Source organism: Lissotriton helveticus, chromosome 4_1, assembly GCF_964261635.1.
Source record: "Lissotriton helveticus chromosome 4_1, aLisHel1.1, whole genome shotgun sequence".
NCBI lineage: Eukaryota > Metazoa > Chordata > Amphibia > Caudata > Salamandridae > Lissotriton > Lissotriton helveticus.
Window position 1 is genome coordinate 1,631,604,751 of NC_136063.1, and position 12,210 is coordinate 1,631,616,960.

At 42.3% G+C, this 12,210-nt stretch overlaps 1 protein-coding gene across 4 annotated transcripts in view; it reads right to left on the reverse strand.

Moving 5' to 3' along the window:
* The window catches only part of GOLGA4 (golgin A4), a 717,645-nt gene that overhangs the window by 388,795 nt on the left and 316,640 nt on the right, over positions 1-12,210 (reverse strand). For all 4 annotated transcript variants that reach the window (XM_078688271.1, XM_078688272.1, XM_078688270.1 and 1 more), the window contains one exon: positions 4,157-4,240. In XM_078688271.1, coding sequence (XP_078544397.1) covers positions 4,157-4,240 — 84 coding nt within the window. The remainder of the gene's footprint in view (positions 1-4,156; positions 4,241-12,210) is intronic.

A 12,210-nucleotide genomic window follows, 5' to 3' on the forward strand; every position in this document is an offset into this window, starting at 1 on the left:
TAACAAAGCATGCATTGGCAAAGCCAATAGTTCAAGCCTGTGAAAGAGCTATTGGTTTTGTCAATGTTTTTTAGTCATGTTACACAGCTGCTGCAGCAGGGCAGCATGACTGAAAGTAGGAAAAAAGAGCCATGACCCGGCCATGATTGGTCACGTCACACAGCTTTTTTTTTATTGCTGGCACGAGGCATCACAAAAGGAGGTGAGCAGCACAGAGGGCATGGAGAAAAAAAGCACTAAGGCATAGTCATTATGGACCAGGGGATAGTGCTGCTCTTTTTTTAGTCATAGACGGTGGATAGGGGGCAAGCAATGAAAAGGGGATGGTGATGGGGTAGGTGCATGTCAAAAAGTGGAAAAAATAAAAAGTGCTATACCACATCATAGCACATTTTTTAGTTACAACAGGAAGATGTGGGGGCAACACGAAACAGACAGCAGCAAGAGGAGCAAGAAACAAAGAGTCCGAGGGGGCAGGAGGGAGCAAGCTACAATATAGAGGGAGGGGGCAAGCAACACTACAGAAGGGTGGGAGAGGGCGGGAGGGGCAAGCAACAACACAGGGGTGGGGTAGGGCAGAACTATGAAAGCTCTACTTTGAAGTATCCATACCCTTGTGCCTTCTAACTGTAAAAGATCACAGTTCTGGTCAAGTATTTTAATTTTGGCTCAATTCCTCACCCTTCGGTACAAAGCTACATTATTTTGGGTGTGCCCATGAGTTTTCAGCTGACTTCACAACGAGGAGCTCCTCACAGTGTTGTGTGTGGCAGCCAGCGCTGGTGGTAGGGAGTGAGCAGGGCTCTCAACTACTCTGGGCTCATACCGGAGCTATGCTCCCACTGTGTACTGTTCCAGATGGTGGAATACTCCATTAAAGGCCTCTGTTCTGGCACTGCATAACTTCCAGCCAACACTGGAATGCCAGCTTTCACCCCAGCCTGGAATACATAAACATCAAGGCATACCAGAATAGAATATATTAGGCCAACCAACTATTTGCCCCATTACTGACAGACTGCCACCACCCGTCTTGGGCACCAAAACAGGCATGAAAATGAACATCCTGTGCTAGCTCACAAAATGCCAACACAACTCCAAAACAGGACTACCATGTCAGCAGACTGTCCAACCTGGTATTGATATGATGCAAAGCAACCTGACCCATCCTCAGAAAGGATAAAAAAACAGAAATGCATGTTCATCAATGCACTATCTCATATCAAACATCAGATTAAAACAAATAGCAGTTTCTGATTCCACCCTCCAGGTGGCAGGATCAATGTGAAGCATATATTTAAAGAAAAGGTAAAAACAACATAATCAAGGAAATGCTGGCTAATACTAGCCACAATGTATGATGATATACCACCAGGACATAAAATCATAATGAGAAACTACATGCACATAAGGGCTGAAGGAATTAAAATTCGGCACAAGATGTCCCTCAATACCTTTTACCAACACATTGTTTCTACACTGGAATACAAAAGCTCTCATTAATCAAACACCAACTATCACCCATGACACAATATCCAGCTTCAAATGTATCATCTACCACTGTAGAACACATTTTCTCTGTTTTATGTTACTCCCTCAAACTAAGCCATTTTAACCCTCAATGCAATAGTGGTCTTCAAAATATGGCTACAAAGCTATAGCAACCATCAATGAGATAACTAATCTCAGGGCTCTGACTATTGCAGCTGACACAGCTCATCATGGACCCAGTACTCTACATGACTCACTAGCAACACAACCATCTTGAAACCTTTTCCTCTGACTTTGAGAAACAATATTGCCACTTCGTACCACAAGACCATTTTCTGCAAGAACATAGGATCCTGCTTGGACATATCTGAACCTAAAATCTCAAAACCATTGTAATCAGCTCAAAATCCACTTCTTCAGTTGTCTATCATCCGATATTGTCAAATGCAGTAAATGGCTGTCAAAAGCACTCTACCCAATCATCTAACAGAAGAAAAATGACATACAATTTGCACCTGGTCACATCCTAGCAAGGAAGGGTCTATCGCTAACAGCAGTAGTTTCTCTTTTTCTGTACTCTCTTGAGAGCTGGTATCAGTCATCATCTTCTAAGCCAAACCTTCTGGATGTTTGTACGGCAACCATCAAAAAGCAGATTTTTTAATGTATGCTCAAGGAGATCACGGGAGCTCTTCATCTTTTGATTCAGAATGGGGAGGTCCCTGAAGCTTGGAAGGTGACACAAATTAAGCATTTGCTTCAATAAACATAACCAATAATCTATTGCATCATTTTCAAACCGGATTCAGACTTACTGCCCCATGGCTTTTGATGTACAGTAGGAATACTTCTGTTCTGGCCCTTTTGAACTTTTCACCAGCATTTAACACCACTGAACATGTCCTAATATTACAAACTTAACATACGGTCCGACTCTCCAACAGTTCACTGGTTCACTTACTTTCTTATTAGAAGGGCTCATGCTGACTTTTATAGCAGAGCCTGGAGGTACTCCTTGTGGGATCCCACAGGGATCCATTCTATCCCAGGCTCTTTTTTTACATGGTACTTTTGGCAGGGCTACTAGGCAAATCAAGACTGCATTTTTACATGTAAGCTGATGATAGGCAGTTTCTATTTAATATGCACCAGCTAAAGTTGTCCAGTCAGTATACCCCAGCCCAACAGTTCAACTTGGCTCACACCCTGGTGGAGGTACAGCAGTAGATGTCCATTAAATTTCTTAAGAGGAATTCACCTAACACCAAACTATTGATTGGTGATGTCAAAAACAACATTGCTGAACTTGATGCTGTGGTTTGGGTCGCGACTATGAGCCAGCGTCCCTTTCCTATCAAGTTCATGCACAACTTGGATATCCATATAGGATATTAAGATCTCTAGAAAAGCAGGTGACATGTGGTTAAAAGTTTAATCGAGCATGTGCCAATACTTTATGATTTATCACATCTCGACTATGAGAAAGTATGCTACCAAGGAATGACAAACAAGTCTTTAACGGAAACAGACTATCCAGAATGCAGCAGCCCATCTGCTGACGGCCAGTCCTAAGGTTTCAACAAAATGTTACCGATGTTGAGCCGATTACACTGGTTACCAGTACAAAAGTGAGTCCCTTTTAAGGCCATGTTAATAATGCATCATATCTTGCATGTACAGCTGCACGCTTTTTAAATTCCAGTTTGACCTTATATGGCCACCCAGAGCTCTGAGATCTCTAAGCCATTGGACCCTAGTATCTAGAGAACCCTTACCAAGACCTTAGGCAACAGAACTAGAAAATGGAAAAAGACCTGCAAAGATGTTCTGGAAATTTGTCCATTTCTTTCCTTCTACATAGCATTAAAAAATAACTGTCCAAGCTATGTAATCATCTGTTCCCTGGCCTTAATATTCTCATATCACTGTCATTACCTCCTTTTGCAGATTTTTATGTGACCTCTTTTTCTTTAGTGCCATAAATCTTTAGTGAGCACGAGCTCAATAAATACCAAATACAAATACATTAACACCTCTCACTGCATCTTGTCCTTCAAAGGAGATCGTTAGAGTTACGTCAGAATTTAAGAACAGCACAGCTTGTTCAAATTAGATAGCTCTCTCAAATTCTCTGTAAAGCAAGCACAAATCATTTTGCAGGAGAATTGCGCTCTCTCTGGACCTCAAAAATATCACCTAACAACATACACTTTGAACCAGACCTGCAAACTGAGACAACTGAAAGTACTATTTTCATTACCTTCTCTTCAATGTTGGAGCAATCAGTTTAGGAACTAATACCTTGCAGCAAAAATCTGAAACAGACCCAGAGCCAAACAATAGCCTCTGGCCATTTTCAAGGAACTCCTATCCATTCAACCAATTGTAGAAGGTGCACAGATTATATACAATGCCTCGCTTTCTAATGGCACCCAACAATGAGGTCTGTTTTGGCCAATAACGTGCCAGAACATCCTGTGTTGCATATTTCTTTAAAGGCACTTGTATTTCTTTTAAACATTCTGCATATGTACTGGAAGATTGTGAGCTATCATTCACTTTGCTCTTCCCTCACAGGATACCACCCCTTTGTGCCATACCCTCAACTACTTTGTTGTATCTAGTTTGTTTTAATTTCATCACTTTCCTTCCATTTTTCATTTACCTTATCTTGCTCAAGTTGTTCAATCAAATTTTTTGCATCACGCAGTTGAGTAATCAGTTTCGTTTTCTCACTCGTGTGAAGTTCCTGGTCAAAATACAAAAACATGAAAAAAATTAGACTTTCAAAACTGAGCGGTGGTACTCATTTCCTCTACCTTTTATTACAGCTTCCAATGGGAAATAGTCATACAGATACAAAAGAAAGACATCAGATATCTTTGAGTAATGGGACAGAATACCTACGTATGACTAAGGTTAGCCTAACAATGCTATGTGTATTTCGCAAATATTTATTTTATATAAACGTTTTTGTTGATCTTACCTCAAAATTAATTGAATATTTTCTTAAGTTTGCATACACAAAATAGAAGAAAAAATATTAGCTTCCCTAAAAATACAAGATCTCTTAGGTGCAGACTTCAGAGAGAACATCGAGGATGACAGAAGCTTTCACCTTGTGTGGAAAACCACCATTTTGTGCTACTGTCACTGAGTCATCGCAGAGGACTACATTCACATGTCACATATTTCCTCACATAGGACACTGCAAATGTGAGGTGAGGTCGAGGTGGGATCCACCTGCCAGATATGTAAAGTCACACTGCATTATAATGCAACATACCTCCATTGACCTACATTTAAGTCTGTGTACTGAATGAGGGAAGCAGTGTAGTCGAACACGAGGTGAGAATAATGTCACTCAGTCCCAATGTGACTTTATGTTTGCTCACTGATCTCCCTCTCTGCCACGCCAGAGTGCATCGCACCACACATTGGTGAATTAAAGCAGCTCTTCCAACTTGCTCAAAAAAGGGCCAGTAAGACCAGACTATTATTACAGTGCCAGCCTAGCAATGCATCAATCTGCACATTGGTGAATTAATTCTCCCTACATAGTTCCAAAAATAGCCAGTAAGGCATGACTGCTATTCCAACGCCTATAGCGACCATACCAAAGATGTGTGCGGATAAGGACAAAGCACTCTGCTAAAACTGACAATCCAATTCAGGTAAACAACCTTAGTAACAGATGTAATTTACATTGTAAAAGCACTCAAGCAGCATAACGACTCGATAAACTTTGTACATGGGTGAGTTGTCTCTCTGTGCAGGTGATATGTACGGGTCTACGTACATATGAACAATGAGGAACCTATTGGAAGTCCACAAGCTACCTAATTAAGTGATCTTTGTCATAATACAAGTTTGCTGATGCAGTCTGTGAGCACCACTCAACAACCACAGTATTTTATTTGCATACTCTGTAAAGAACTTGCAGCCTAGCATTGTATCAGCCACCTCCTGTCACCTTCTGTTATAGATAAACAATACATATAGTCTGTAGAGAATAGCTGAATCTATAGAAAAAACGTTAAAAACAACACAGAACTGAAAAAAGTTCAGAAGAAAACAAAGTCTGAACCTCCGATACTGAATCCACTCATTTAAAGGGAAGTCACAGCCTGATGCAAAAATTGACTTGAATTTACAGTGCTTAACCATCTTACATGATTTGACTCAAAGCACTAAAGCTATCACAGATCTCCTACAATTAATAATTCTGGGCCTGAGAAAAGATGGTGAGAATCTCTCGTTTAGACATACAGTGGCTGAAGAAGAGTGAAGATGAGAAAAATGTGATACAGACCCAAATGGATCTTATGTCTACAAAGTATGGTTCCTTGTATACAGATCCCATGGCTTAAGTGACGGTCAAGGGGGTATATCCCAGGTGTTCCGACTCCAACATGGACAAGACAAGGCTGCCCACTCTCCATGCTGATCTTCATCCTTGTTCTGGAGAACCTTGGCCATCTGGATCAGGAGGGAGCCTCAGATCAGGGGATTGACATGGGCGGAATATTGGTCAGACAGGATATCTGTATGCTTATAATGTATTCTCTTTGTTTCGGATCCAGTCTTCACAATGGATAGAATCCTCAAGGTTCTCACCCTGTTCCACTAGTATTCGGAGTACACTATCAATTGGAACAAGTCTGTAATCCACTTCCTCCATGGTTCAGCGCCGCTTCTCCCACGTGAGTGTAAGTTACAAATCGTCAAAGAAGGGGTGCCCCCACTGGCGAGACTACAAAGAGATGTCCAGCATTGGAGAGCCCTGCCTCGGTTGCTGCTCATAACGTCTACATGGTTTAAAATTATGGACTTAAAAACATATCCTAGCCTCTGCCAGCGTCCTGCTTCTGGGAAATTGAGAGCACCACTCGTACGTTGCTTTGGGATGGGGGTCCTGCAATAATAGCCACTAAAAAACAAACAAGGGGCCGGTATGACAGCGGTATATCCCCTCACCAGATATACAGAAATACTATTGAGCGGCATCAATCAATGGGTCCATCTTCCACTGGATGAGCCAACATATCAGATGGACAGGCAGGCTAGGTGGCTGTGGGACATCTCAGGGCACACTACGGAGGGGGGGGGCACGTGCTACCATATTCCCTAGTCTAACGGCCACTATAAAAAATTTCTGGCATGCAGCGCTGCACTGACTAGGCTGGAGCAGAAAGCTTATTCAGACTACACCCGTGTGGACACTGTACAGCTAGGCACTCTGGGGACCCAAAAGGGATTTGATAAATGGGACCTGATAGATCTCTCTCAGGGTGGGTGTTATATGGACGCATGGCGGAGTGGTTTTGTTTGCAGATCTGCAGACGGACTACCAATTGGCTCCTTCTGAAACCTATTGGTATCAACAAATCCGACATGCACTTCAGAAGGCTTTGCCAAAGGGTGAGGATCACCCTGAATCACTATCGTTAGAATATAGGTTGCTCATCGACAATAAGCCTAAACAGGCGATCTCACTCACCTACCATAAACTGATCAATAACGCCCATGATGCCAAAAATAAAAATCTAAATCACTTTTGGTGTTTATTTATACAATCCAACAGGCTTCAGACTACACTGTCTACAATCACCTCCATAATACTTTTACTAGAATAGACTACTTCTAGTTACTTGCATACTATCACTGAAATCAGAGACCCTAAAGGGAAAACGAATAATATCTGGCCATGTCTGCATCTCTCTTAACTTTAGCATTGACAAATCCCCACTCCATGTGAATGCATGAAGGAGGAACGATGAAGTCCTCAGAGGCCAAGAGTCCAATGATGAAACACTAGCCACTGCAGACTGCGTGACTTGATGCAGACAAATTCAAACAGTCAACATGACACACATCCCTGTATGCCAAGCCAGTACACACTGCATGGGATATATGTAAAACACCCCTACAGTAGGCCTTATAGTCCTAAGGTAGGGTGCACTGTATCTCCTGTGAGGACAAATCTACATAAGCAGATATGGCCCTGCAATATCCAAGTCGACTCATGGATATTATAAGTGAAAAAGTGAAGCCATAGGGAATACATGGGCTGGACACTCGTTATTACAAGTTCCCCGGCTCCATGATGGCTTCACTGTGTTATGGAATGTTTGGTACCAAAAATCTCATTTTAATAAACCTGCACTGATTCCAGTGTCAGATTTATCAATAATTGCACACCGAGGACTCCTGCACAGTGTACCCCCTTGTGGTGCATTTTAGAGAAGTGGATTTCCTACACAGATGTTAAGGCAACTGGGGAACAAGAAACAAGTGATGTCAAGAAAGCAAAAAAGTCAGGATAGGATAACTGTTCAGGATGCAAAGGATTTCGTTCTTACATGTATTTTTATCTAATAAGCTATACTGATGCAATTGCCAAAGGAGTAACCCCTACGTCAGCCCTGCTAACTGACCCCTCAGGCTTACCCTATCCTTAATATTTGTTTTCTATCCTGGAAAGTGATTAAGCTAACTGCTACTAGGCAGCCAGTCTACCATCCGTAATGTGCATTTTTAAGCAAAATAGGCTATTGACGAAGTTTGAGCCCTGAAATGCTGACACAGGGTAGTTTTTATGTTTTTCCAAAAAGAAAGATGCATTCACTTTCCCTATAGTAGTTCTGTAGGGAATTTCATAGACTGGGGTCATAACAAGCCAGCCTCCAAACGCAGATGTTCGGAACCTGCCATAAGGTGAATCTGGAAGATCTTACATGTTAGTTGGTAGTATCAATTAGAATGTTGTACTAGATATACATTGTAGCACTTGACGAGGCATTGTTGCGCTTTTATGCTGGGCAGCATGCTGCTCCTGGTCCCAGACTAGTGTTTTTTGGAAGTCATTGTTTGTTATTGTGATAAGTCTTGAGCTTAACAGGAACCAAACCATACCTTTACTCGAGCTTCAATGTGGTAGATTAGTAAGAATTACGTGTGATTTTTAGTTGGAGAGAGGGATATGGGCATTTCATTCATTGTTTGGCGGTATTAATAAATGAGCTAAAGGAGATTAGATATTGTTAGGGTGTATATTGTTAGGGTGTAGGATATGACTAACAGGAGAGTTTGTGATCTTTGAAATAAGGTGTGGTAAATTTGCATTGATACAATGTTAAGGATAAGGCAGACATGTTTGTGGTTTATAGTAGTCTGTACTCAAGGAACAGAGGCATGCAGAGGATGGAAAGGGATTAGAATCATTAGAAAGAAAAAGAATAATCGATAATTGGAAGATTTAAATCAAAGTCAGTATTCCTGTAGGGATTTTAGGAATAACATGGAGGTGCTGCAATATCATTGTAGGCCATGAGAACACCACTGTGCAAAACACACACCACTCATCCGTTGATATACTATTAAAATAAATATGATTTCTTTTCCCATAAAATTCAACGGAAGGAAAACACAAATTAGGAATGCTGTACTTTCAGCGTTTATGCTTGAGATATGCCTCCCCTTTCCCTCTGATTGCAAGGGTTGGATGAAGGAGAACAGAGCTTGATTTAGTGGATTCGTGTAATAGTATAATATGGTATGGTCTGTTAGTGTACAGTTTGGTATGTTATGTGTAATTATATTGATGAAGCAAAGCTTCGCATATTTTGCGACTTGCCGAATTCATGAACCTCGTCTATGTGTAATCCAGTAATAAGTTGTACGTCTTACTAACGTTTATTCTGTGTTTAAACGAAGTTGCCCGACGCTTGCCTATGTGTTTTACTAAAATAATTTACTCGAGTTATTTAATATGGCCACTGCTTGTATTTAGTTACTGCGCATGCGTCAGCCACACTCACGTGTCCTGACGCGTCTGCAGGTTTGGAGGGAAATTTATGCGCATGCGTAATACATAGCTTTGCCTGTAACGTGGTACTGCTCGTGCCACTGCTCTTGTGCCTGTTTATATGTAGCTAACATTTAGGTTGCATAAGTATATTTTATAGTGATAAGTTGAAAGTACAAACCTTGTGATGTGTTTTCATAATGTTATTTCTATGTATTAATTTGTTCTCGCTTACTTTTCATGTACCGCGGGGAATGGGGGTCTGACTGAACTGAATGCCATCTTGGAGGGCCTTTCTGCGCATGCACCTCCATCTGGGGAACTGACAGCCTTGACTGGTGGAACTTGGCCAGCTGGCAGAGATGGGCAAGATGCTCCTGAGAACTGACCTGAAAACCCAGGAAAATGGAGCCATGTGTCCCTACTCGGCAACAATGTTAATTGTCAATTGTATTTCCCTGCAGTTTCTCATGGGAACCCCAATCTTGCTAGGCGGTACCCAGAGATGCAAATTAAGCATCCAAATAGTGTGTTATGATTGGTGTGTTACCCAAAGCCTACCTTAGGACCAATCCAAATTGAGGGATTCTGACACTTTGCAACATTGGGGGGTGGTACACCGTCCCCAAACTGTATATCTACCCTGGGTTCACCTAGGGAAATTGTCCGACTTGTCTGGTTTAGCTGACCTGTCACTGACCCATCATACTCAATAGGTGACTGAAGATACAGAGCGCTGCGGAGCACTCTGTCCGAAATTGACCATAGACTAAGGTTCTACTGAACCTTAAAGTGCTGGCGAAGCACTTTGCTGGGAGTTCGCTGATCCAATCGGGGTCTTGATCGATAGCTGCAGAGAGGGTGGAGCGCAGGCGTTGCTTCCAAACTGCGGGTGCGGTCCTGTCCTGAGCGGTCCTGTCCTGAGGGTTTGCTGTCCTGTCCTGAAGGTCCTGTCCTGATTCCTAATCTGAGGGTATCCTGTCCTGTCCTGGGTGTCCATTCTGCACCTGCTGTCCTTTGAGGGGTATCCTTCCTTGAGGGTTTCCTGTCCTTAACTGACCCGTGGCCAGGGTTTGGTTTTCACACCAGTCTAGGTAAATATTGCTCAAAATTCTTTGAACTTGCACCTTTCTATTTTTCTGTCTTTGCTTCAATAAAGAGACATCTTGCACATGTTGATTTTTCCATGCTTTTTGCCGCAGCTATTGAAACGTAAAGGTAATTGCATATTTTCTTAAACTTGTTCCTATGTTATCCTACCTTTTAGAAATCATATTTTGCATTGCAGTTTGTCATTTTCTGATATGGTCTAGAACGGCCTTACTTAAATTTTCCAAAGAACTTTTGCCCTAAAATGCATAGCGTTTCTTGTTGCATCTCATATTAGTATTTTCATGATTACCCTGACTATTATTTCTCTATAGTTATGTACTTTTCATTATCTTGGTTATTGATTGTCTCATTCTTGTAAACTTAATGCTCAACGAAAACGAACTTTAGATAAAGCTTTTAAAACTTCCAGTTTTCCGTGGTCATTTACAAACAATATTGAATGTCATTTTGGGTTGGTATTTTGCTGCCTTTCCTTTTACAGCTAGCTCCCTGATCCGTTGAGGTCATAGGTACCCGTGTCGGTGGATGGTAAGTCGGGTACGCTGAGTAATAACAGTAGGGAAACACACACAAATTGGTAGAGCCCGTGAAGTCGCCCGATCAATGTATATGGTAAATTGAAAGTATATGGGCCCTGAAGCCGGAAACGGCGAAATTATTGGCTGGGTGACCTCGCGCGCTCTATCAGTTTTTCTGGCTAGCAGAGGATGGTTAGGGACTAGTTGAAGGTTAGGCAGGATTAGTCACACTAGTTAAGTCGGTAGCTGCTAGTATATTAATGCTGCTATAAGAGCGGCTGTTCCGAGGGACCCGATCACTCTCTTGTGAATACGCTGCTGAAATTCATGAATTGTTTTATTATTGTTATTCTTGTTCTTATCTTGTTATATGTATTAATCCATGCATTTGTAAATCGTGTCAGTCAGTGTTGTCCGAACTCCCCGGGGAATTGAAAAGGCAAGTGGTGAATAGAATCCATTGCCTTGAGGTCACAGGCTTAAGGAAAGTTAGGTGCAGGTTAGGATAACCGGGAAGCACTAACTAGGGTTTTTCTGAATACGTGTGTGAATAGATGTCAGTAACGAGGTTCATTGGCAAAATTCCCATAGTGGCGTAACCTAGTACGGGTCACATCGGAAGAGTAGCAGGTTCCTCGGAGCTTGGGTGAAAGCAGAGGGGTCCGCTGGGAAACCTTCGACTCGGATATATCCCGGAAGAGTGGATGAGTTTAGGGGAATAACAGGTTCACCGATGCTAGAGTGAAGGGTAGGCGGAAGAGATCTGCCCGCAGCGCGTGAAAAGTAAATGGAAGTAGTTTACTTGCAGTAAAACAACGCTGTCCTGTCTAGACACTTGAGCACTGTGGCGAATGTGTATTCGTTGTTAAATAACCAAGCACTAGCACTTTAGAAAGAAAGAAAGTTTCCGTTACCTTGTGAAGGGAGGGAGTCAGTCGCGAAGCGCCTCTGACGTCACTCCGTGCCGCGCTGGGATTGGTAGAAGCAGCGGGCAGGTAGCGGGGCTGGAATTGTAAAGGAGGGGTGAAGCGCCAGAGCGTGAGGACAGTCTCACGAAAGGGCCGCGCACCCATTGGCCGAGATTCTTTGAACGCGTGCACCTCATTGGTCGCACGGAACTACAAGGCGCAGTCTGATTGGAGGTGACTTTGTAAACAGAGTTAAGCGTAGAAATCGTATGTGGCACTCGTATTGTCCAGAGACTAGACCCGATCCAAGAAACCAAGGGTTTGAAAGGGATCAGTGGAAAGCCAATAGATACGATATTATGTACGGAGCTAA